Source organism: Terrapene carolina, unplaced genomic scaffold (genome assembly GCF_002925995.2).
Source record: "Terrapene carolina triunguis isolate 2854851 unplaced genomic scaffold, T_m_triunguis-2.0 Scaffold210, whole genome shotgun sequence".
NCBI classification, from domain to species: domain Eukaryota; kingdom Metazoa; phylum Chordata; order Testudines; family Emydidae; genus Terrapene; species Terrapene triunguis.
In genome coordinates, this window is record NW_020664561.1 from 13,071,407 (window position 1) to 13,099,081 (window position 27,675).

The 27,675-nt window shown below is 43.2% G+C and overlaps 1 protein-coding gene across 1 annotated transcript in view; it reads left to right on the plus strand.

The window, feature by feature from the left end:
- The window catches only part of LOC112114863 (xenotropic and polytropic retrovirus receptor 1), a 242,524-nt gene that overhangs the window by 203,305 nt on the left and 11,544 nt on the right, over nucleotides 1-27,675 (plus strand). The window contains exons 8-11 of the mRNA XM_024211775.2: nucleotides 3,488-3,675; nucleotides 6,152-6,331; nucleotides 12,375-12,540; nucleotides 14,587-14,781. Of these exons, the coding sequence (XP_024067543.2) occupies nucleotides 3,488-3,675; nucleotides 6,152-6,331; nucleotides 12,375-12,540; nucleotides 14,587-14,781 (729 nt within the window). The remainder of the gene's footprint in view (nucleotides 1-3,487; nucleotides 3,676-6,151; nucleotides 6,332-12,374; nucleotides 12,541-14,586; nucleotides 14,782-27,675) is intronic.

Genomic DNA, 27,675 nt, shown 5'->3' on the forward strand with positions numbered 1-27,675 from the left:
CCCCCCCCCCCCCCCCCCGAGCACTGCTTTACCGCGTTATATCCGAATTCATGTTATATCGGGTCGCATTATATTGGGGTAGAGGTGTATTTGAACAGGATTTGTAAGAGAAATCAACATGTCATCATGGATCTAAATGCAATATCAGAAACTGAATAGAACTGAAACAGGTTTTGACCCTCTTGGGGGCATCAGAACAGAGAAAACCTCTCATCTGTTAACACTCTGAATGCCTCTTGTACCAGAGCTTTAACTTGTCTACCAAGTGTGAGTTGGTGAAGGTGTAACAGCTAAATCCGTGTTATTGTTGACTTTAGTAATTGGGCTGACCTGAGGTATTAGAGCTAGGTGAATAGCAAGTTAGTAAGGCAAGCCTTTCAACTCAGTCTTTGACCATAGAAAAATGGGGGTAACAAGTAAACTCTATCATGGTGTTCTTAGCTTAGTCTTCATTTACATACACCACAAAAGTGCTACATCATCACCATCATCATGTTCACGTTACACCTCTGGCGTTTAGGGCAGCGACGAAGCTCCTCCACTCGTATCTGTTGTGCCCCAGGTTTTTCAGCTCAGCTTCCACAGCTCTTCTCCATGTTGTTTTCGGATGGCCTCATTTTCGCTGGCCTTCAGGTGTCCATCTTATTGCTACTCTGGTGATGGAATCAGTTTCTGTCCGAAGCACATAGCCAATCCATCTCCAGTGCCTCCTGGCAATGATGGTGCTCATATCCTCTTGGCTGCACTGTGTCAATAGATCTTGGTTTGAGATTGTTCTGGGCCAAAAAGATACTTTTGTGAGGCAGGTTGTATGGAATGAAGACAGTTTGGACATGTCATACTTTCTCATTCCCCAGCATTCTTCACTATAAAGTAATGTTGAAAGTACGCAGCTCTGATAAATCTTGAGTTTGGTTTTGGTGTTGTATTTTGATGATTTCCAGACTGTATTTAAGCTCTTGAAGGTGTTCCTGGCTTTATTGATTTTTTTGTTCTGGATATCCTGGCTTGTTCCACCATCCTGGCTGATGGTACTGCCCAAGTATATGAATGTTTCTACATTGGTGAGAACATAACCTCTATCTGTACTGGTGCTACATACTTTGCCATAAATGACTGTCTCTTCTCGAGAAGTCAGGACTGCAGTAACAATAGAGTTGCAGGTCAAGGTTAGAGTGCATTGACAGAGCAATATAGGGAAGATTTTACATATCTGCCCACACTACTATCTAGTTCAGGCCAGTCTTAGTAGTGCTTCATTCCAGAATCACCCATAAAACTGGAAATAAAAGAAAATGAAGTGGTTGAAAGTGGTTTTTGGTTGTACCTCCAATAAACTGTTCTTGATTGTTGTCAGACTTGTCGTTGTCCCTTCTTCAATACAGGCAGAGTCTGACTCTTAGGCCAACTGAAATTATATAGAACATAATGGTGAAAACTGATGCATAATTATTTTCACTATTTATACAGTGTTGTAACTTTGCAAGGCACTTAGATTTTTTTTTTTTTTTTTAAGACTTAACAAATAGACCCCTCAAACTCTCTCCCACCTGTAGTTGTCAGTTGATTCTCCCACCTGTAGTTGTAGTCTGTCCGAGCTCTGGTACACCTAGTGGGGCAAGATCCCCACTGGTCCTTGCCTTTTACCAAGAATTTATAAGTGGGATTTATTCTCATGATGCTCCATCATCATTCTTCACAGTGTTTCCTGTTCAATACTTTTGGGTCTGCTTTGCCCAGAGTAAACAGGTTGATATCCACCTTCTGTCCCTTTCGATGTGTAATTGTTTCCTCCCTTTATTTGCAAGCAGCCCTCTGATCTTGCATGCCCCAGCTCAAAATAAAGTTCAGATGTATATTTTCACTGTCCTATCGTAAACTAACTTAGCTGTCACCCTCTTCAAGACATTTTTGGTGAAATCCTTTTGAATGCTAATTAGACATCTGCTGATTTGGCTCAGTGTTAGCTGAAACCTGTTAACATTATCACTCTTGGATATAAATTTAAAGGGACAGTATTTGAATAATTCCTTCTTATCCATAATTTCTTTCTCAGTAATTCCAAGCAATATAAACTATGAATGCCAGCCAGATGAATGAAAATGATTAGAGACAGTTTCATATGGAGAGACTGAAAAGATTGGAGCTATTTAGTTGAAAGGAATTGAATAAGAGAGGGTGTGGTGGAGGAAAAATTAATTGACACAGAGAAGTTAAATTGGGTGGTCCTGTCCAGTCTTTCTATTTAAATAAATAAATAAATAAAAGATTGGGTAGGGGAAGGGGCAGGAGGGAGATGGGAATATTCAATGAAACTGAAATTGATTGGGGAAAAAAAACAATTTAACTCACCCGTCAGTAAGAAACCTTGCCTTGGGCAATCAGGAGGGTAAAATTTTACAAGGCTGCTGGGGCTGGACAAAGATAAAGCTTCTAGTTTAAAGAGTTGATTGCCATTTGAGATGCAGTAAAAACACATGGGTCTCCAAAAGCTTGTAGGACTGAACAAAGGAAGCAATATACATTTCACCAACCTCACTACAGTGTGTTGAATGTAGTGAATAGACCAGTTTATCCCTAGTTTAAATAGTGTGTGTTGTATTTCATTGGCTTGGTCTGAGGCTAAAATATTTGTGCCTCCATTTACAGAGAAAAAGTGAGGCTTTGAGATTTTTTGGCTTAACCACAAACTTCGAAGAATGTTCAGCTTCTTCTAGTTACAATTCCTGCTGGTACCAATGCTTCAGTTTCACATGACTCCTACCAATAAGGGAGTAGGATGTTGCTGGTGGCCTGAGTGGGAGATGGAGTAGAGCTAGTAATCACTGGCATGTTCAGAAGTGGTCGGGGCAGAAGCAAATTGGGGTAAAAGGAGACTTAAAATACAGTGAGGACAGTTTACCGAGGATTGTGGTGGATTCTCCGTCACTGGAAACCTAAGATTGGATTTTTTTTTTCTAAAAGATATGCTCTAGATCAAACAGGAATAAATTCAGGGAAGTCCTATGACCTGTGCTATTCAGTAGGAGTTATATTAGATGATCAGTGATTTCTTCTGGTTTAATAATCTATGAATCCCTGATGTTTGACCATCTTAAATTTTACTTATGAGGTGAGGCTTGGGAAAACGGGTGTAATGTTTAATACCAAATAAAGTTTAACTTTGATCATTTGGCCAAAAAGAGGAAACTCAGACCACCACATGCAACTTCTCTTGTTTGGCTGAGGTCAAGTGACAGATTTTCTCCCATCCCCAAGAAAAAAGCAAGTCAGAACTTCAATCTGGATTTAGGGCAAAGAGTCCTGGTTCTCCACTGTGTTCTAATAGCTAGAATATGAGGCTCTGGATTAAGAGTACTACCCTTTTCTTGTGGGTATGTATATTATCTGCTGTTTACCTTAGGATCAGCATAAAGAAGCAGAGAATTGTTTTGGCCTGCAACATGGCATGTATTATATCATTAAGCACTTATTTTCTCTCTGTCAGGTGTGTTTTTTATAAATGGACCAAATGTGTGGCCACTGGTGAGAATCTATCGAGGTGGCTTTCTCCTGATAGAATTCCTCTTCCTCCTGGGCATCAATACGTATGGCTGGAGGCATGCTGGAGTGAATCATGTCCTTATCTTTGAACTCAATCCCCGCAGCAATTTGTCCCATCAGCATCTCTTTGAGGTAAGCAGAACAAGCCTGTGATATATGAAGAGGGGGGAATAGCTCCCTTTGATGGACACCCAGCCAGCCAGTTAGCTGTAAAATCCATCTTGGTCTGTTCTCTGCTTGCTTTACCTGTAAAGGGTTAACAAGCCCACAGGTAAAAGAAAAGGAGTGGGCACTTGACCAAAGGAGCCAATAGGAAGGTAGAACTTCAACCAACCATTCATTGTAACCACAGATGCATCCGAGCATGGTCTGGGAGCAGTTTTAATGCAGGAAGGACCAGATCAACAATTCCATCCTGTTGTGTTTCTCAGCAAAAAACTTCCAGAGAGGTAAAGACACTGGTCAGTCTCAGAAAAAGAATGTTACGCCATTGTGTATGCTCTGGAGAAGCTACGCCCATACATTTGGGGATGGCGGATCCACCTCCAGACTGACCATGCTGCACTGAAGTGGCTTCACACAGTCAAAGAGACTAACAAAAAACTTCTTCGCTGGAGTTTTGCTATTCAAGACTTTGATTTTGAAATACAGCACATTTCAGGAGCCTCTAACAAAGTGGCTGATGCACTCTTCCGGGAAGGTTTCCCAGAATCAGCTGGGTAAAAATGTCTCTGCATTCTAAGTCATTGTAGTCCTTGAAATGTAAAAAGAACTGTTTAGTTCTTCGTGTAATTATTAGTAAAGTTAGAGGTGCATGTATCTTATTAACTCTGTTTCCTAAACCTCCAGGAAGAAATCCCAGTTGATGTGCACCCGACCTGAACCAGGCTGGCCAGCACCTTCTGTGATTTGGGGGGCATGTAATATATGCAGTGGGGGGGAGTAGCTCCCTTTGACAGACACCCAACCAGCCAGTGAGCTGTAAAATCCATCTTGGTCTGTTCTCTGCTTGCTTTACCTGTAAAGGGTTAACAAGCCCACAGGTAAAAGGAAAGGAGTGGGCACCTGACCAAAAGAGCCAATGGGAAGGTAGAACTTTTTAAAATTGGGAAAGAAACTTTCCTTTTGTCTGTTGTTCTCTGGGCTGCAGGGGATGGAGCAGCAATGCTATAAGCAGAAATGCTGTGTAAGGCTTGAACCAGGTATAAAAATTCATCTTCCATACCTAGAAGAAATTATTTGAATAGGGAATATTTAGTTAGACACAATCAGGTTTATTTCTTATTTTGGCTTGTGGATCTCCTCTGTGCTAACCCCTGATGCTTTTGTTTGCTTGTAACCTTTAAGCTGAACCCCCAAGAAAGCTATTTTGGGTGATTGATTTTTGGAATTGCTCTTTTAAAATCTAGCAAAAGCCTAAGTTCCAGATGTATTGTTTTCCTTTTTGTTTTTAATAAAATTTACCTTTTTTAAGAACAGGATTGGTTTGTGAATGTTGTTTCATTAGCTGGTAGCCACAGCTAATTTCCTTTGTTTTCTTTCTCAGCTCTTCCCGGGGGGAGGGTGAAAGGACTCATGGGTATCCCACAGGGAGGAATTCCCAAGTGCTCCTTCCTGGGTCCAAGGGGGTTTTTTTGCATTTGGGTGGTGGCAGCATTTACCAAGCCAAGATCAGAGAAAAGCTGTAATCTTGGGAGGTTAATACAAGCCTGGAGAGTGGCAAGTATTAATTTTTAGAATCCTTGCAGGCCCCCACCTTCTGCACTCGGAGTGACAGAGTGGGGATTCAGCCTTGACAAAGCCACAGGAGCCACTGTGCATTTTAAGCGTCAGCAGAATAAATCGTCCTGTTTCCTTGGAATGAATTGTAACATAACTATTGAGAAAAGGTTCAGGAAAGGCCAACAAAAACTATTAGAGGTTTGGAGCAGCCTCCATATGAGGAGAGATTAATAAGACTGGGACTTTTCAGCTTGGAAAAGACACAACTAAAGGGGGATATGAATGAGGTCTACAAAATCATGTCTGGTGTGGAGAAATTAAATAAGGAAGTGTTACTTACACCTTCTCATAACACAGGAACTGGGGTCACCAAATGAAATTAATAGGCAGCAGGTTTCAAACAAACAAAAGAAAGTGTTTCTTCACCCAACGCACAGTCAAGCTGTGGAATTTTTTGCCAGAGAAGTTGTGAAGGGCAAGACTATAACAGGGTTCAAAAAAGAACTAGATAAATTCACGGAGGATAGGTCCATCAATGGCTATTAGCCAGGATGGACAGGGATGGTGTGTCTAGCCTCTGTTTGCCAGAAGCTGAAAATGGGCAACAGGGGATGGATCACTTGATGATTACCTGTTCTATTCATTCCCTCTGGAGCACCTGGCATTGGCCACTGTCAGAAGACAGGATACTGGTCTAGATGAACCTTTGGTCTGACCTTGTAGGCTGTTCTTATGTTCTTAAGTCAAGAAAAGGAGGTTACTGATGTGTTACTGATTTGATTATAGTGATGAAAGCAGCTCTTCCTTGGGTTCTATAGTATGGAATTCAGAATTGTCTTAAGTCATCAGGTGTATAACTTTGTTTCTCTCCTCCATCTTTTATTAGATTGCTGGATTCCTTGGGATGTTGTGGTGCCTGAGCCTGCTGGCATGTATATATGGCAAATTCACCCATGTCCCTATGCAGGTGAATCCACTCATCTTGTATGGATTCATGTTGCTTTTCCTCATCAACCCCACCAAAACCTTGTACTACAAGTCCCGGTTTTGGCTGCTTAAACTTTTGGTAAGTCTGGAACCTGGTACAAACTCAAGAGAAACTGGTGTGGGTAATTGAACTCAAGTAGTTGAAGTGTGTGCAAATACATCACTAGTTTTCAGACTTGGGAGTGTATGCCACACAATTTTATGCATGCTTTGATTCATAATACTCAAGCAAGTCCATGCATAAAGAATTAGATGTGTGTATTTGTTGAGCATAGAAGTTACTTTCAGTCTGTACTATTTCTGTTATGTTCTTCATACCAAGGGTATGTACACACAAATGTTCACACATACAAAAATAAGCATATGTGGTGTATGCATGCACATACAAATGCACCATATAGTTTTCCTCATGACTCAGCCATGCTCACTGTATCTCTTCTTTACCAAAGCAGTTTGGGTAAGATTACAAAGGGCTACAAAGCAAAGCTGACAGAATGCTGTTTGCCCAAACTGAAAGTGGGCCAATACTCAAATAGAGTATTCATGGGTAGCAGACTATAGCTGAGGTTACTTTCGTTTTAAAATACTAGTTGCCACTACTTCTTCAACATTTCTTTTCTATACTTGTTCTGAATGAGAGAGATTAATATTTTAATCTTGGCTATTGTTTCCCTGGTAACAAAAGTCAGAAGAAATAAATGGAAACACATGCTAATGAAGTATTAAGATTATAAATGTAAACACCAAAGCAGTAGTATCGTCTTGACCCAGAGATATCTTACCAATTTTTCCCAAAATGCATACACCTGCCGCCCCTCCATATGCCCATGCACCCTTTAATTTACATTAATTTTAATCAGATTGATTCCTTCACCTTTTCACTCTTACTGTTACTTCTGTGAAGGCTTGGATTCTGTCTGGGCTTCTTAGAAGACCTGAAATTTTCTGGCTAAATAATTGTTTGCTCAATTTTCACTGTAAAATTACTGAGTGATTTGCAGGAGGGAGGATTAAGGCCTTGTAGGTGGGTCCTGGAGTATCCTCCTCTATGGAATTATTTTGCTAACACTTGCTAAATATTTTTTAATTGGTGCAATCTGGAACAATTCAAAGGTAAGACGTAAAATTGGTCTTCAGCATGAACATGCATATACATATACAAGTATACATATAAGTGTACACACATTTTGTTTATATACATCTTATTTAATCTTTAAGGGTTCAACTTTCTAATAGTTTTAACATGCTGAGTCTCTGTTCCTTTTGTGCTCCCTTCTTTTCCTTTGCCCTTTCATCATTCAACAAATCACTATCTCTCCTACTCATGGGTGCTTTTTCAGATGCAATCCTGCTCCTTTCTCCTCCCCTCCTTTCTTCAGCCCCTTGCCTGGCCACCCATATTATTACCGCCTTGTCCTGAGGGAAGCCAGGCAAGTTCCCAGCCTCCCCCTACCACACCTCCATCCCATTGGAAACAAATTAGCAGGGAGTTATTGAGGTTCATCCTGGTTCAGTTTCTGCCTTCCATTGAGGAGCAGAAGACATCTCCCGCCTCCAGATGCTCTGCAACATAAACTACTTACATTTCACTCTGACACAAAGGTGGGGTTTTCCAGACCAATATTAATTCTTAAGGGGAATACAACACTTTTTTCCTTAAAAGGAACTATAATCCGTTTCATTTCTGTGTGGAGTGATTGTGTGGGCACAATCTCACAATTATAGCATTATTGTGGCACCACTAGCACAGGCACAGTGAAACATATTGGCATGATAGAGCTAGAAAGGAAGCACTCAATGTCTTCACAACAGCAGCAGCTTTGGAAATTCTGCATTTTGCTGCTGATTATTCATCAAAGTCAAAGGACCCCATACAGTTGTGTCCATAAGGTAGTAAATGAGACTCCCCTCCCCTCCCCCCCGTAGTACTCCATCACTGAAATAACAAGCTCTGATTCATGCATGGCAGGTTACCTGCACAGCTTATTAGCAGACAGATTGCATATTGTGCTTGACATTAAGCATTACAACTGCTGTGTGTATGTTAATGAGCAAAGACTAGTTGATGGAGTACATTGGGAGTGATGGTGGCAGGCGGAGGTAACACAATAATGAAATGAGTTGAGCTTGCAAAACCATTAAAATATAAAAAAGCAACTTCTGCAATCATTACTGCAATAACTGGAGTTCACAGGTGCAATCTAGTTAATAGTTTTCTTTGTATGAAACCTCGGAGGTTGACACATCTACTTGAATCAGAAAAGCTTTCCCTTGTGAGTAATTTGAATCTGAAGGCCTGTTTCTTGGAAACTTTGGAGAGAAGCCACTTATACAAAAGGTTTTTCATACACAAATCTCATTGCACTTTCACTACTCTGCCCATTTTGACGCTAACAATAGACACGGTTCCCCATTTATTTATCTTGGGTACAAATTCAAAACTATGTATTTCATTAGGTTCATCAAGTATATTCTGTGCCTTTGGATTACTCTCTGGGCTGGTATACACAGCTTTTCTACCGCTTTCACTATATCCGTTTAGAAACAGATTGTGATATAATCCACTCCTAGTGTGAACAGTGACATTAGTATGGCACTTATGTCAGACTAGCTTACTTCTTTATTTCTGTCTAAATTTATAGAAATTAGAATCATAGCACTGGAAGGGACCTTGAGAGGTCATCTAGTCCAGTCCCCTGCACTCAAGGCAGGACTAAGTATTATCTAGACTATCCTTTACAGGTGTTTGTCCAACCTACTCTTAAAATTCCCCAATGATGGAGATTCCACAACCTCCCTAGGCAATTTATTAGCTATATGTTATAAGCATCTTTATATGGCTATACCTGTATCCATGCTAGAGGTTGCAGTGATTTAATCATCTCTATGTCTAAACTGATATAGTGAAAGAACAAAAACTTTGTGTAGAATAGCACATTGGCTTTGAACTCAGTAAGGCATAGTGAACTGACACCTGCAGGCTTGAGGTCTCTTAGGGAGAGATGGCTCAACAAAATGCAAGGTGACCTTAATCGTGCAAAATAATACAGTACATTTAACTGTATGTAAGGCCAAAAAGCAGGCAGACCACATAAAAGAATAGCTGTTAGGGGCAATCTGTGTCCACCCAGATATTATCAAAGTGGGTCTCTGACCCCATAAGAATATTTTATGAGTTATCCAGGAAAGATCCCCCCGGCCATATTAGGGCTCATTCTGCTAGGGCTCGAGCAGCTTACCTGAGATATGTACAGCAGCGATGTGGTGCTCGATCCACCCATTTACCAATCAGTATTCCCTAGCACAGGCCTCCAGATCAGATGCCAATTTTGGTAAGGCTGCCCTGCAGTTAACAGTCAAGAAAGACTCCTTGTACCCAACTCCATGCAAACAGACAGCTGCTTGTTAGTCACTAAGAATGAAATCAGTGTGGGCAATCACTTGAAGAGAGAACAGTTACTTAAATTACGGTAACTGCGGTTCTTTGAGGTGAGTTGTTTCCATGGATTCCATGATCTGCCCTCCTTCCCTGCTAACGCAGAGTCCTATTCCTATGGGATTCTGTATTGACGAAGGAAGTGAGGAGCAATTAGGCCCACTCTGCTGTTTATGCCCTTGGGTAGGGGGCACAAGGACACTTATGGTGCAGGCGCAGCCCCAACAGAAGCTGCTAGCCAAAAAGAATCAATACTCAACCGCAATGGGGCATAGGTGCTCCAAAGGTAGAATGCATGTGCAACACATCTTAAAGAATCACAATCACTGAAAGGTAAATAGTCTTTGCTGTTCAGTGCCATGCTGGATAAGCAAGCCCAGGATGCACCTGGTTTTGCAATGTAGAAATCTAGCAGGAGTTTACAGGTGGATTAAACATCCACTGCTTCAGCACTTATTAAAACTACAGTTGTCAGCTCCAGAATGCCCATATTCACCCCAGTTGGGACATGGTCCAGTCACAATGGTGACCAAATATTTGAAACTAAAATTCAGGTCTCATTCTTAATATTTTAAGCAAGAAAATATTACTTAATGTTGTCAGAGACAGGTTTTGTTGGCTCTGGGGTCTGGCTCGGTAAATGTGGCAGAGTTTTGGCAGCTGCGAAGGTGGATTTGGTTGGTGGTACTTGTCACTGGGAACAGCCCACTTGTAACCACACTGTAAACTCTGACCTCTCCCTGTACCACTGGCACCTTCTCTCCCAAACCTGATCGTGTACTTGGGACTCCGCTGCTTCCTTCTTAGGCTCCAGTGTGCTCTCTGCATGCCTCGCTATTGAACTGTGTAGGCATTGGTACAGTGGGGTCTGGGCTATTGCACATGAGCAGTATTCCAGACAGAACTGCATACCAAGGTGTGCACTGTTCAGTGGAGTAGCAAAAAGGAAACACATTGGGGTGTGGGAGTAGGATGTAAACAGCACAGAAGCAGTTGGGAACCACAGACAGTTGGGATTTGGCCATCCTCCTAAGGGTGGATTATATTGAAAGTGATGATTCAATTCCCGGTATACGTGATTAGAGTACTAGTGCCCTCCTGTAGGTTTAAAATACGTGCCTGGTCACTCTGTCTGCTGTAAACTTTAGATGGAGTATTTTAGTCCATTGTTGTATCTACCTATCTTAGGTTTTTATACTGACGTCCATCCCCATAGTAACTGAGCACCTTCCATGTAAAAGCAATAGCAAAGTTCCTAGTGGACTTCATAAAGTCTCTCTCTCTCTTCCCTCTCTTTGGGATAAAAACACTACTTGAGATAAGGGCTTTGATTTTGATTGTTTAGATGTTTGGTTTTTAGGTTGACTTGTTTCAGCAATTTTTTGGTTGGGAGTTGTTGTGTAGAAGGTGATGTCAGTGTTGAGTGTCATTTTTATGGTGGAAAGGTCTTTTTGAAGAGAGGTTTTGCAGTGTTCCTTAATTACTGTTAGACTTTAGATTTCCCTGATGTCCTTTGGAAGCTTGTTACATAGCTGAACCCCTCAACTGAGAACATTTTGTCCCTAACTCTCGTGTGCTTCATCTTGGGCTTTGTGATGTGCATTGTCCTAGAGGAACACAGCTGTCTCTCTGGTTCACACACTGAAATGTAGTCTTTAATGTAGCTGTGGCTTGATCCATGAATTGCTTTTAAGATTAGGACCAAAGTCTTAAACTAGCATCAGAAACTAACTGGGAGCCAGTGGAGAGACTTGAGCACAGCCCTGATGTTCTGTGTTCTTATAACTATTTTCTTCCAGTGTCTACCCTGCATATTAATAGTAGAAACCTTCTACTTCTCTACAGATTAGTTTTACCCAATGTTTCCTTAATAGAAAGCTTCATAAATGTCTGAACTGCAGGACAATGCTGGTGTTATCTTTTAGTTACTATAACTAACCAGTCAGGGCCAGTTGTAATCAAAGGTAATGGAGCATGAACATTGCCTGCTTTGAAAGGAGTGTAACTGCTGTCCAGCCTTGGAGGGAAAGTGGGCTGGGATGGAGAGGGAGTCTGATTAATATTTGACAGTTAAAATTTCCTCTGCTTTTTTAATTTAACCCTTTAAACTCTTGAGGGATTTTGGGGTCCTACATTAAGGTTGAACATTGGAGACACATGGTCTTAGGGGTTGGTGTACAAATCTGAGTCAAGGTCAGATTAGAGGCCAAGATGGTGATCCAGGACCTAGTGGGTCTCAGGTGTGGAATGGGGAAGAAGCATGCTAAGATGTGCAAGTGGTTATGGTGGAAATGCTGGGGAGGAGAGGTCAGAAGCTATTGTCAATGTCATAGATTGGGAAAGATTGGTTACATAGCACACTCTTAAGTGAGGATTGTGAGTTTCTTTGGATAATTTTGGCTCTCGCTTTGAAGAGATTAAAAAACTCAGGCCAGCCAGAAGGGAAAGGCTGTGAATAACTGAACACAAGGGAAGAAATGGATGTCTGAAAGAGGAAATGTTGTGCTCAGTTCTTGTGAGTGAAGGGGAAGTTCTACTGCCAGGAGGAGTAATGAAATGGCAGATTTTTGGGGGGAGCAGTGTGATATTTCATGTTAATTCAGCACAGTCTCATCTCCCGCCACTATACTGTCAGTCTGCTCTATTAATATCTTTCATGCTAACTCCATGCTGTTTTAATTCCCAGTTCCGGGTGTTCACAGCCCCCTTCCATAAGGTAGGCTTCGCAGATTTCTGGCTGGCCGATCAGCTCAACAGCTTGGCTGTGATACTTATGGACCTGGAATACATGATCTGTTTCTACAGCTTTGAGCTCCAGTGGGACAACAGTGTCGGACTGTTGCCAGAAACAGGTATAGTAGTGATGAAGATGAGATGGTAACAAATATGTATGAACACTTTGCCCAATAAGTCCAGGAACATTGATACAAACTGAAAATTTCAATAGGCATCTTACTGTCTTTTAGCAAAAATTCTCCCAATAACATAGGAAACTCATCCCATCATAATTGGTGTTCCTTCTAGGCACAGCCCTTGAGATTTTATTCTCCCATCCCTTACTGCCCTATTTACCAATCCATTCGTCTGGTATAACCTGCTGCTGTGACTGGCATGACCTATGTATTTAAGAACTTGTTTGCCAAGATTTTGAGGTGTTCTTTGGCAGAGGAAAGATGCAGCAATTTTCCAGGCTTGGCTGGCAGTTTTTCAGACTCCTTTCCAGCAATGCAATCACACTTAGCCTTTTGTTGCTGCTTAGTGTTAGTGATTCATAGAAGCAGTACAAAGCCGACTACCAAGAATTCAGAGCTTATGGGGAAATATTCTCATGAGGATTTTTTCCCCTAAGGGCTCTTCTCCTGAGGGTCTTCCATATTCCTAATACACTCATGTGGGTTCCTTCCTGTTTTATCTGTGCTTTCCAGGCTATTTCTTCCAGGTCCTATGTTTCAATGTTGTCTTTTCTTCTGGAGGGAATGGCAGGAACTTCCTCAGACCTCATTGGTGCCATTCATTATTCAATTACAGTTGACATTGAGAGAGACAAGGGCTATGCACACTGCCTCCACATCATTTCCAGCTTGGAGAGCAAGAGATGATATCTGAATTTTAACTCTGGTCTTCCCCATGGCAAAACGTTATCTTATGCCTCAGGACCAGTCCACGGTCATTGTCTTTCCATTTTAACCAGCAACCACTGACAAATCATCTTGTCAATGAGCCTTTAACATGTATTGAGAGAACTTGAAACCTGCTTTCTGTGTGCATCAGCATTACTTTCTATTCTTCCAGTCTTGCCTACCTCAGAACCTTCCACCCAGTTGTATTAAGGCTGCATTCTAAGGGTCTGTTCCCTGTAAGCATTAGTTGGAATTAAATTAAACTGTTTAAAACAATAAACTGTGTATATTAAAATTTTCTGCATCAAACCAAAAAGTGGAATAAGAACACAGTTCCCCTGGAATAAATATTAATTGATCTGAGGGAATGAACAAATTCTGTATATTGATGACCTGATGTTTTTCAGGTGTGCTGAGCACATTTTGGAAATCAAGCCATAAGGGACTAGATATGGACATGTGTAAGAATGTAACAGACTTTGGAATTTACACTAAACTCGTGGCTTTTCCTGCCTTTTCCCCATTACTTATTGGCATAAATCATTGCACCCGTAAAAATGGGATTTTCTTATGCTAATTGGTAAGGTGACAATAATAGGAGACAAACTCAAATCGGTTGATGGTTATAATTGAAGGGACACATTCAACTTGAAATCTGGCCATTTAAAAACAAGAGTCAAGTTATTTCAGGTACTGTACATCCCCTCGAGTTCCTCTGCTGAGTTTGGTGGTTTTGTGGGAACACCTTTCTATATGTGTCTAAAATTCAGTGTAGCCTTTTTGTAATTTTTTCCTCTCTTTCATATGCTCCTGCATGGAGAGATCCACACAAACAGGAGAAACACTGAAATTGAGTATACACGGTGCTATCAAATGTACAAAGTAAATAAAATAAAACAATATTTTTCCCCCTGTGCTTTCATTGATAGTAATCTTAGTTGCTATGTGTAACAATACTAGGTTTTTAAAATTTTCTGACTGGAGTGTGTTGTTTAAGCTGTGTCTCTTTAAAGCCTAGCAGTGATCGCTCCTGTTATTGAAGTAAAGGGGTTTGACTGACACACCTGGTCGTGGGATTGAAAATGTTGAGATGCTAAATATAGATGCAAATGCAAAGCAAATTGTACCATTGCTTAGGATATTACAGTTGCTGCTTCCAAAAGCTTAGTTTCACTCATCTCTTCAAGGAAGGTAGAGGAAGTGAGACATTTGGAAGGGAATGAGAGAAGAATTAAATGTTTTGTTTCCATGTCCACTGAAACATCTCTTCTCTTGTAGGTGGTCAGATTTGTTACAGCTACTCCTACGGAGTGCGAGCAGTTGTCCAGTGCATCCCTGCTTGGTTGCGTTTTATCCAGTGCCTGCGCCGTTACCGTGACACCAAACGGGCCTTTCCTCATCTGGTTAATGCTGGCAAATACTCCACCACCTTCTTCATGGTGACATTTGCAGCCCTTTACAGCACTCACAAAGGTATTGGATTTAGTTATTTCACAAAGCTTTGCAGAACCCCCTGCTGTCTTTTGTCAGTCTCTGCTCCTCAGTCATCTTTTCTCTCTGTGGACCTTTTAGGTGCTAACGTTTATAGAGAGAAAACAGAATTATGGATAGAGCCCTGCAAATCCGTGGGTGGTATCTGCTTTATATCCATGGACTATTTTTGCGGATAGCCGCTCAGATGCGGATACAAATTTTGTATCCACACAGGGCTCTGGCCATAACAGATTCACCAGAATGGAGCAGCTGCGGCTGTCACCCAGCCCCCAGGCTCCAGCTCAGCTCTCTGAATTGCGAAGCAGCGGGTATAGCCCACTGGGCATTCTCAGAGTTGTAGTCCCCAGCTTGCTTTGACGGAGGAGATAAACTACAACTCCTAGAAGGGAGTGAGCCCAGCGCCATTTTAAAAGAAATAACCTAGCAGGTGGCAAGGGCCCATGCTATGAGGGGGAGAGTAGTTATTGACGCTCTCTGTCTGGGCCTGGTCTGCATGCATTACTGCCCCCGCAGCTGCCTAGTGGTGTCTGAGCTTCCCCCCACACACCCCGGAGGGTGGCGCAGCACACAAGAGTCCAGGAGTGTAGCCTTCCTACCCAGAATGGGGGACGAGGTATGGTGGGGGCAGAGCAGGCGGTGGGGCAGGCGGTCTCTGGGAGAAGTGAGGGGTGGTTGGGGGCTTGGTACAGCCCTGCATCACTTCGAAGGGCACCGGAGCCCAAAAGGGGGGGGAGGGCGAGGAGCCTGCCCTCCTGCCCAGTATGGGATGGGATCAAAAGCAGCCCCCTACCTGCCCCCCAGGTCTCCTGCCCAGGGCAGGTGGAGAGACCCAGGCTCCCCACAACTGCCCACGTGGCTCTCCTCGATCTGGCTCCGGCTGGCAGTGGGGGCCTCAGAGCCGCAGCCTGGCCATGATAAGAGCCGGGCGGGCAGCTGTAGGGAGCTGCGGTGGACCCTCCACCTGCCCTGGGTTGGGGGCCCAAGCAGCCCCCGGCCCGTGTCCCCACCCCGGGCAGGTAGAGGGTCTGCAACTCCACGCCGGCTCCGCACAGCTGCCCGCCTGGCTCTTACCATCGCTGGGCTGCAGCTCCAAGGCCCCTCCACCCTGGCCGCAGCCGGGTTGAGGAGAACCGCATGGGGAGCTGGTGCGGAGTTGCAGACCCTCTACCTGCCCATAGCCAGGTGGGGAATCTGGGGGTTGGGGCCCAGGCCGGGGGCTGCTCTCAGCGCCCCCAACCACTACCGCAGGCAGGTCGAGGGTCCATTGTGGGCCCCACTGCTGCCCAGGTTCCCCAGCTGGGCTCACCCTCTTCTTGGGGGGAAGAAGTGAAGGGGGCACGGTCTGCCCTGGTGAAAAGTGGGAGTGCCCTGGCCCCCCCGGTTCCGGCACCACTGGTCACTGCTCTGCAGATGCAGATACCGGCAGACAATTTTTGTGTATCATGTGTGGATACACATTTTTGTATCCGCGCAGGGCTCTAATTATGGACAGTACAATTTACATTCTTACCTCACCTCTTATTAAAAGAGTGACAGCTATGAAAGGTAAGAGAATACAATAGAATTGAGGCACTATGGATTGAATTACAGCAAATAACATTGTTTTAAAAAATTAATTGATAACTTTGATATCAGTTCATCCCACTTTTGGCATTGATTGGATCTTCCACTGGAACTGCTGACTCCTCAGTGAAATGGGACCAGTCTGTAGCATTGATTCATGTATAGTCATGCAGGCTCAGATAAACTTTCATCAGTTCAGTACATTTTCCTCAATTTTCCTTCATAATAAAGTATAGTTATCTATTTTAAAGTAGTAGGATTTGTCCCCAAGAGTGGGAATTGAGAATTCAGTTTTCTGTTCAAATGAATATGAAATGTTTTCTTTTGGGTGGGGGAATGCAATTTTTTAATCAATAGCACTGTACAACATACTGTCTACCATCGAGAGAGGCATTTCAAAATTTCATTTGAAATTGTTGATCTATTCAGTGTAATTATAATGGGGCTTAAAGATAGTGGAGAATTTTAAGGGGAGGGTCGAAGGTTACTAGTGATAATGAGGCCTTCTCTTTCCCTTTCAGAAAGAAAATACTGAAACTCCTAAGAAATTTCCCATAATTTTTTTCTGTGAATAGAGACTAATTTTAGACTCTCTAGATGTGTAAGGAAATGGGCTGAGCTCCTACTTTACGTAGTAGTTACCAGTCCCTTGGTATTCCAGGGCTACTATCAGAGAACAAACTGAACAGGGTTGGTCCATTATTTAGGAAGGTAGGGGAATGTATTGTGTGCTACGAAAAAGCCCCCTCTGGGTTTCATGTATATTTTTATCCCTTTTCTTTCTCAAGCTGGTGGGGAGTTGTTTCCAACCCATTTAACTGCCGATTGAACTCTTTGATCCCTCAAGTTCCCTATCTCCGTGGCAACCGCAATTATTACCTGATTCTGCTCTTGTTGTGAAGGAAAAAGCTTTTAGCTCCTGCACTTCAGGCAGTCGCCCTGTCTTTCATTGTTCTTTCTCCTCCAAGTCCCATGTCAGTCAAAAGCTTTATTCTTTCCACTGAAATAGATGTCTACTGTATCTACAGAAATTAGCAACAGTATACACTTGTGAGCCAGTTACTCATCCATGTGTATGGTCAAGGAGATTGATAGAGAAATCAGAAAAATATACAAAGCTTCCTTCTAGCTGTCTTAGTAAGATGTTTCCTTCAGGTGAACACCAGGTTTATTAGAAAACCCTGCTGGTTCAAGAGTTGGTGCTAGTTGAAAATGGGTTGGCGTCTGGGAAGTAATACAAATAAAACAGAAGCCTTGAGCAATGTAGATGACATATAACAATGTATTAGTACAAGCTGTCTGAAGACTGAAAGTCAAACAATATTCATGAATGTATTTTGTATCTAAAGGTACATGCATGCTTCTCTTCGAGGTGTTTAGTAGCAGACTTTGTCACGGCTGATAGCCCCCATGTTTGACTCCTCTGTCTCTCTCCCACTGTCACCTCCACAAAGACTATTCCCCTAATATTTAAGATATTCCCCTACTGGGTTTTTGTTTTTTTACTGCTTTTCCCAGTCTGAGGCTGCAATCTAGTTAAAATCCCTTGCTCTTAAACTGGGCAATCAAACAACAAATCCAGGATGTAAGGCTTGCAATTAATGCTTCTGATGTGAACCTGCCATACCTTCATTCAGGAGGGCTGTTTAAGTTTTTCACCATCAAGGGCATTCCAAAATAGTCACTCTTATGAAGAGGGAGGAAATTGGTTGGGGTCAAGCTTGAAAATACGTGCTTGTAAAATGTGCCTGTTTAATATAAGTTTGACCTCTTCTGAGTCCCCTTAAATTTGGACCTGTGCCAGTATCACTGACTGCAGGTTTCATTGCTACTGTGTATAACTTTTACATCTCTCTTCAAATCTGGCACTTGGTCATAATGAAATATTTACAAATCATAAAGACAGGGCCTGTTCAGATTGCTACTTTAAACAAGGGCTACCCTACAACACATCATCTCATCCTAGGTATAGGGGAGGTGAATTGACAAGGTAATACTGTAATCTTTAGGGTGATTTGATTTTTGAAATACAGAAATGGGCCACCTGTTCCCATGGACGTTACAGCAAGATTTGGACAGTTAAGGGTGGGCAGAAAATGTGCTCACTCCAGTTTTCCAATCTCCCCCTCTCCAGCCACGCGCCTTCCCTCTTGCCCCAAGGGCTCTTCTCTTCTATGCAACCTGGTGTTCCCCAACCCTTTATCAAAGGGCCTCAGGGCCCAACTGTCTCTGCAAGGCTCTGGTGAATATGCTACTGTAGCTTCTGGCCACACCCTGTTAATACCAGACTCTTCTTCAAGGAGTGTCCCTATCAGTGCTCTGTATCTGCACCCCTGTGCCTCTAATCGGAGATTTTAGGTAGCAGTGTCCGTTCAGCCTGCATGTGCGCTCTCCCTCCCTCGTAGTCTACCTCGAGACTATCTAGCACTGGGCAGGCGACCCCCACTCAGTTCCTTCTCAATCACTTTTGGCTCACAAGGGAGCAAGGAGCGAGCAGTTGTCCTTCCTTATCTGCATCATTAGCATATATAGTAATTGTTTGTTTGTTTTGTTCTCCTTAAAAGTTAGTGTTTTCTTTTTACCGGTTGAGATTAAAAAAAAAAAGAAAGAAAAAGAAGAGAGAGAATTTTAGTTTACGTTTCCCGTCCTGTCTGGGGGGATTCCCCACCCTCTCCCAGGGGTGTTTAGAGGACACTAAAAAATAATATAAAGTAAAAAAAAAAAAAAAAAAAAAAAGTTTAAAAAATAAAATAAAATAAATAAATAAATAAAAAATAAAAGAAGAAGAAACTCAAAGTCCTACAAAAAGGGGAAACTAGATCAAATTGCTGAGTTGGCCAATCGCACTGAGGAAACTCTCTGGCTGGCCAAAGACTCAGTTTGGAGGCTTGGAGCCGTTTTTCTCGAGCCTTTACAAGGGGAATATGCTAGTCTTTTCGGCAACTCTAACCCCTTTGAAGTTGAAGGCTCTGGGGATGATCCAAAGTCAGCACATGAGTACCCTGGAGGCTGAAGTGCCTTCTCCATAAGGAGGAGTTTTAACTTCCGCGCCCGGTTCTTGCGAGATCTCAGCTTTAGCGAGTGGCAGAGGGAGCACTTCTGAGGGATATCGGACTCTTCCAGGCATCAGACACAGTGAGAGTGTCTGTCCATTATAGGAATCGACTCCTTGCAGGAGAGGCACTTCTTGAAACCAGGGGAGCTGGGCATGCCCCTCGTGTGGGAGGCTATCACCCTCTAGCAGAAAGGATTGCAAAAGAAAGTTCTTCTTTCCTCCTAGAAGCTGGAAGGGACCTTAAGAGGTCATCTAGTCCAGTCCCTGCACTCAAGGCAGGGCTAAGTATTACTAAACCATCCCTGACAGATGTTTGTCTAACTTGCTCTTTAAAATCTCCAGTGATGGAGATTCCACAACCTCCATAGGCTATTTATTCTAGTGTTTAACTACCCTGACAGGAAGTTTTTCCTAATATCCAACCTAAACTGCCCTTGCTGCAAGTTAAGCCCATTGCTTCTTGTCCTATCCTCAGCGGTTAAAGAGAACAAGCCGGTGCCCAGAATTGCCCTTGTCACCAGGCTGTGTATCACCAATACCCCAGTTAGTGCAACCCTTACCCAGTGATGAGTCTGACAGTGACCAGGAGGATGTCATCTTCCTGGCCTTTCACAGTGGCTCGCCGTAACAAAACAAGGATCCTCCTCAATTCCATCAAACCGACTCACAGTCATGGGTACCGGCTCCTTCGGGCATCCCCTCTCCATACCCTCCCCCCACCCATGGCCGTATTGGGATCCTTGGGTGACATACACATCCCACGTTTTGCAGCCATCCAGTGTCTCTCAGAGAGAGTCTACCCGATGGTCTCCTACAGCCTCACTGTCCATAGCCCCTGAGCCAGGGGAGGAGGAAGCTTTTGCAGAACAGGAAGAAGGACTAGAAGGGGAGGCTACCCCTCCAGCAAACTTCCCCTTGTCTCCACCAGATGAGGCTGTAATGTTTCCCCCACACACACACCCATCACTAGCTGATGATTTTAAGAACTTTCAGGCTCTTACCAAGAGGGTGGTGGGTGATTTGCAGATTCCCCTATAGCAGGGGGCAAATACACATCACAAGCTGGTGGATATTCTGCACACCTCCTCCTTGTCCAGAATTGCCCTCCCAATTAATGAGGCGATTCTAGATCCTGCCAAAGTCATCTGGCAGACACCAGCCTCCATCACACCAGCCCGCAACAGAGCCGACAAAAAATACTACATCCCTCCCAAAGAGGTAGACTTCCTGTTTCAACGTCTGCAACCCAACTCCATCATCATAGTGGATGCGGTTAATGCACAAGGCAAGCAACATCACACCAAGTCAACCTCATATGATCAAGATTGGAAAAAGCTAGATCTCTGGGAAGGAAGGCGTATTCATCAGTGACATTGCAGTTTAGAGTCATGAACTACCAAGCTATCATGGCCAAATATGATTTTATTAATTATGGGGAACTCAGTGCATTTCCAGAACATTTACCAGAGATGCAAAAGGAGCAGTTTCAGGCCATTGTCAGAGAGGGTCAGTTAATAGCCAGAACAGCACTACAGATGGCACAGATGCAGCTGATACAGCAGCCCATTCAGTCTCTACAGCAGTGGTAATGAGGTGGGCTTCTTGGCTACACTTTTCCAGGTTGCCCAAAGAGTGCAGGCGACAGTGGAAGATCTCCTGTTTGAAGGGCCCAAGCTCTTTGCAGAGAAAACAAACTCTTCTCTCCACACCTTGAAGGATTACCAGGCCACATTACGCTCCCTGGGAATCTATGCTGCAGGACAGAAGAGAAGAGAGAGCCCTCAGCCACAGCACAGGTCACGACCTCCTTAATACCCCCTGTCTCAGCACTATTATGAGCTCCAGCGTAAGAGGCTGAGGGTTCAAAAGCGGAAGCCGTCAGCATCCCAATCCACAACCTTTCAGATCGCCTCTTCTAAGCACTTTTGACTGGTTGGTTGAGGGCCTGAACAAATATACCTTGCAACATCAGCTGCCCTCTACACACCTGTCACACCCCTTCGGAAGTTGCCTGGCCTTCTTTCACTGCAATTGGGAAAATATCATCTCTGACATATGGGTCTTGGAGAGTATTTCGGAGGGTTACGCCATTCAGTTCATGTTTTTTCCCCCATTCCCTCCCTCCTTCCCCATCCCTCTTTAAGGACCTTTCTCACAAGAACCTACTTCATCAGGAAATAGATCATCTGTTATGCCTAGGGGTCATAGAACCAGTCCTGGTGCAACTCAGGGGCAAGGGGTTTTACTTCCATTATTTCCTGATCCCCCAGGCAAAGGGAGGTTGGAGGCCCATTCTAGATCTAAGGGCATTAAACAAATACATGAAGATGCAAAAGTTCAAGATGGTCACGCTAGTAGCCATTATTCCAGCTCTAGAGCAAGGAGATTGGTTTTCAGCCCTCGACCTACAAGATGCCTACTTCCACATCTCGATATGACCGTCGCATAGGAGATTCCTATGGTTTACCTTTGGGCAGGACCATTATCAGTATAGGGTGCTCCCATTTGGCCTCTCGTCTGCACCCAGAGTATTTTCCAAGGTTCTCTTCATCGTAGTGGTGCACCTACAAATATCGGGCATTATCTACCTAGACGACTGCCGCCTCAGGGCTTCCTCATTCAAGGATGCCTTACGAGCCACCCAGATGACCATGCACACATTTGCGCAGCTGGGCCTACAGCTCAACTTAAAGAAATTGACACTGACCCCAGTACAGTGACCAAAGTTTATCGGTACCAGCCTTGACGCAGTTCTAGTGAGGGTGCTCCTCCCGCTACACAGACTCACCACCCTCAGAAGTCTCAGAGACAGGACAGGACAGCCCCCAAACATTGGCCAGGGATTGCCTGCAGCTGCTAGCTCATATGGCAGCATGCACCTTTGTCACCCCAAATGCCTGGATGTTCATGAGGTGTTTACAGATGTGGCTTAATTCTGTCTAGTCCCCGAACAGGGACAGACTAACCAAACTGCTGTCACAGTTCTCTGCAGTAGAGCACTTCCTGGACTGGTGGAAAGACTCATCCGATGTCTGAGCAGGCGTTCCATTCATGCAACTGCCACCAACGCTGACTCAGATGATGGATGCCTCCCTAATAGGCTGGGGAGCTCACCTACACGACCACAAAGTTCAGGGGTTGGAACAAACAAACAATCTGCACAGAGTAGAGAAAGTCCAGTTAAAACTGTAGAAAGTTCTGTGAATGTCTGAAGGTCCTTGCTTTGGCTGCTTCTGCATGCGATGAATTCTGAGGTATCCCAAATTGCATTCTGTAGTTCACAGGAGGTTAGCAAGCCTAATTCAATAAATTTAATGATTGACATCGTCGTATTTAATTCAGGCCCTATCTAGGCACAGCAGTATATGGTGGTAGTAGGTTGTGGGAGAAATAGAAGAGCCATTCATAAGAACATCCATACTGGATCAGACCAGTGGTCCATAGAAACCAGTATCCTGTCTTCTGACAGTGGCCAGTGGCACATGCTTCAGAGGAGATTAACAGTATAGGACAATTTTGAGTGATCCATCCCTTGTTATGCAGTTCCAGCTTCTGGCAGTTGGAGGTTTAGGGACACCCAGGGCATCTTGTCCAAGATCAAACAAGATGTTGCATCCCTGACCATCTTGACTTCATGAACTTATTTAATTTTTTTTGAACCCAGTTATACTTTTCTCCTTCACAACATCCTATGGCATCCACAGGTTGACTGTGTGTTGTCTGAAGTAGTACTTCCTTTTGTTTGTTTTAAAGCTGCTGCCTATTAATTTCATTGGGTGACCCATAGTTCTTATGTTAATAACACTTCCCTATGCACTTTCTCCACACCATTCATGATTTTATAGCCCTCTTTTAGATCCCCCCCCTTAGTCATCTCTTTTTGAAGTTGAACAGTTCCAGTCTTTTTAATCTCTCCTCATATGGAAGCTGTTTCATACCCTTAATAACTTTAGTTGCCGTTCTCTGTAGCTTTTCCAATTCTAACACATCTCTTTTTTGAGATAGGGCTATCAGAACTGCACACACAATTCGAGGTGTGGGCGTACCATGGTTTTGTATAATGGCTTTGATATTTTCTGTATTATCTATACAGAGAACAGTTTCTAAAGAAAGCAAGGTGTTCCCCCACACTATAACCGACACCCCAAACTGAGGATTATTTCATGTATATGTTGGGGGGCTGGGAGAACTGGCAGGATGCCATTACTAAGAAAAGGATAAAATTATAGAAAATGTGATCTGAAGAGAATGCTTTCTATCCTAGACCATTTTTAATAAAAAAAAAAAACTAAACTCAACAGCACTTGTGAGATCCTGTTCCTTGACTTGCTGTCCCCTTAATCCTGTTTTGCAAGGCCTCCCATCTATCTGTCTTGTATCTTTCCCTTCTATTTAGAACTGTTAGTACTCCGATAAATCAGAGGTTGATTTATGTTATCGCTAGTGCCTGATGGAGAAGTTAGTGACCTCTTGGAGTGATAAGATTTACTAACTTCTTTTTTATACTTGTTCCTTTCATCTGGTTCATTGTAATATAGCATACTTGCAACTCCACCTGGGGAACAAGGGAGGGATAATTTGGAGCCAAAATCCGTAATGTCTGTCACAGTAATTGCTGTGAGCAAGGATGAATTTTGTCTGAAACCCAGTTCTCCCATGCCCAGGAGGGCTTAAGTAACAAGTTGTGTTCATTAGCTAGTCTTTCTGATCCTCTCACTCAGAGCAGTGTCAGTGTCATTAGTGGAGAATCTGAGGCATTGCCATAGGGAAATATTGCTGTTGCTAGGTCAAAAGCCATAACAGCTTTGACAATCCTGTTATCGCTAGGTCTGTAGACTTGCTAGCATGGCTTCTGAAAACTAAATTGCTAGGTCTCTACCTGTTTGGTCACCATTTCTGGTGACATCCTGCTAAAGAGTCTTTAAGAGTAGAACTGGAGAGGATGAGCAACAAGGCAGCAGGATTTTGTTCAGGCTACTGCAGGATCTTCTAAGTGTTCACATCTGTTCAGGGAGCCTGCAGGTTTCACTTGTCCGCAACATGTACTGTTTAAATGGAAAAGGTGAGATGACTGAGGCTGCAGCATATACTTGGTGGAGAAAACCTCTGCCAGAGACATTCATAAGTAATGTTTCAGGAACTGCCACTGCATCCTGAATGACAGCACAGCTTGGAGATGCAAAAAGAAATTTTCCCAAATTTCATTGGTCCATCAGCGTGATCATATAGGACACTTGACAGTGACAGCACCCAGATGATGGTGAAGAAGATACCTCTGTATCCTCCTATCTGTATTGATTCTTGTTGGTCCTAAAGCTCGCCCTCTTAAGGCAGATGAATTTTAATAGCTGTAATTTCAAGAGCAGCCAAATAATACTGTTTATATTGCTTAATATAGTCTTAAGTTAATGGTGACTGGCTAAGTGAGAGTGTTAATGAAAAAGATGAGAGCAGAAAGGATGATCTGCTGATCTTTCATTTCATGAACAATTAGGGATGGAAAGGTCTAATTTTTATGGAACTCTTTAAGAAGAGCAATTTACTATATCACAAGTAAGCAGTTTTCCTTTCAAATACACAACTGCAGTCTTACATGGTGCTGCAACACTCTAAGAAAAAATGCAATGCTGTATTTTAAATAATTTTTATTTGGTTAATTGGATTTGTGGTGTTATTTCTGTGGGACTCTTTATTTTGGGTTCTCAAAGCTCTTCCGAAACTCTGTGGAGTAATTAATTATTGCATCTGTCCACAATCCTTAAATTTGCATTCCCAGTAGAGGTGGTGGTTCACCACAATGTTTACTTCTAATTAGTAGGACCTGATCATCATTCTGAAAAGTGGTAAATACGTCCTCCCAAAGGAACAAGCTGAATACCAGTAGATCACACTTCATAGAGGTGCTTGAGAAAAGTCACCAGAAGAGAGATCAAATCAAGTGTGACAGATATTGCACCATCTTATTCTCAATTCGCTGTAATTAACATAGTTGGAAGAAATGCTCTTTTATAGACATAAGTGGCAAAATAGTTGTGAAGGCTTAAAATAACCTGTCTACTGAAATAACCTACACAAATGTTTGTTCTACCCCACCAAAGATAACCCATACTTACATAGTACTTTTCATCCAAGCATAATAGTGCTTTACGAAGATAGGTTAGGATTATCCCCATTTTACAGAATCTGATGCACAAAGAAGCTAAATGAGTTTCCCAGAATCCTACAGAAAGCCTGTGAGAGAGTTAATAAGAATGATCTCCTGGCAATTGCAATGCATCTTGCTACATTGTAATAGATTGTGCCTTGGGACTGTAGAAAAAGGTTTGCAGGAAAAAATGTTTGCAATGTAAAATGCTTGTATTTTTCAGAGCATACCAGTGGGATAAAAAGGAGTACTGCCTATAGGCTACATAGGGATGTTTAGTTTGTGTGCAAAAGCAGCAAAGTCCATTTTTGTGTGGAAGCACTGCCATTGGTCAGTGTTGAACAGAGACCGGTATCCCCTCGTGCTGAGCTAGTCCTTTCCTGCCATTTCCTCACCAATATGCCTGCTTATTATGAGATCCATAGAACTGATCTCAGGTAGTTATAAGGATTGACAATAAATGCATTTGTGGGTTGCATTAGCTGTCATTCTGACAGTGGTTCTCATGTAGATGAGTCATTTCCGCTTGTCACGTTCACCCCATTGCATTATGGAATAGATGGCTTAATGGAGGCATGTCATTCAGTGGCTAACTAGGCAGTAGTTAACTTAGGATGGGTTGTGTATATCCAGTCCCTAGTATATTGCAAATGAGCTTTTTATTTTGGATTGTGACACTACAGTTCTGGTTCTACTCAAATTTACAGGGGAAATCCTAATGATCTACCCTTATGTTACCTGCACAAAATTCTCTGTTACTCACACTCTAGGGCACCCCCTTTACAAGTTCCTAGGGCTCAAGGCATAACCCTCTTAATTTAGGCACTCCCACCCTTTCCCAGTTCCTAAGGCTCCAGGCGAAAGACACCTAACTTTACTCCTCCGTGGGCTCCAGGCTCTTCTACTCTGTGGGCTCTGGGCAAACACCCTTTCCCTGTGGACTCGAGGCTTAATCTTTTGCAGGTTTACAGGGTCTTTTACCAGTGAAAGAGCCCTATACAGTAATATCCTACGTAATCTCTATTTATTAACAATCACCAAAACCAGAATGCACATGCTACATATACAATGCTCACCACTTCCAATAAGATAAATTAACTTTTCTTGATAGCCAGTCAGGATCAGATCCATCTGGGGGACTCCAGTTTCTGCACGGTGTCATTGGCAGAGTGTTGAGGTGTGGCAGCTCTGTTCTTAGGGCTGTGTCCTGGAGCTGGTTCCCCCAAAGAACTTCCCTTTGGTCCCCAGTTTATATAGAGAAACTTGAGCCCGGCTTAGCTATACCTTAACCAATCATTATACTAAACATTTTACTAACCAGTCCTGACATTGTAACAAAATTCTATAACCATTCCTACCCCATCACCTTAATTAATTTACACCTGGCAAAATTAATTATGTAACAGACAGAAACAATTCAAGAACCAGACAGAGATTATACAGACAAACAATAGGGAAGTGGGGACCATAATGACAAAACAATAAAGAAATGAGGATTTCACAACCACAATTATTGATAAGCGATTTCTTGACACACAGAATGCGATCAAACTAAGTTTTCTTTAACCATCTTAAGATCTGATTCTTTATCTGGTGATAGTTGGTGCCATTAGGACGGGGTCTCCTTCTTAATAGCCTGATGTTACATTGTTTTAGTGTAATTTAGATGGAATGTGAGGATGTGACTTCCTGCTTCTCAGCTAATGGCTGCTGCTCTTTTAACCTAGAGTTACCATCTATCCGGGTTTCCCTGGACATGTCCGGCTTTTTCAGCTTTAAATGGCCATCCGGGGGGGATTTCTAATAAAATAGAAATATCCGGGATTTCCCCCTTCTCCTCATGCAGAGTGCGGCGCGGCTGATTGGACGGCTGGGCCTGATTGAAAGCCGCTCGCAGCCACTGGGACCTCTAGCAGCCAGAGTCCCTCCCCCTCCCCCGCTCCCTCCTCCTCCGCAGAGCAGCGCCAGTGTTTGGCTGCACGTGGAGCTCGCAGCTCTCCCTCGGCCTGGGGGGGGGGCAGGCAAGGGACAGGGAACGGGGGGTTAGATTGGTTGGGGGTTCTGGGGGGGCTGTCAGGAGAAGGGGGTGTAGAGAGCAGTTGGGGCAGGC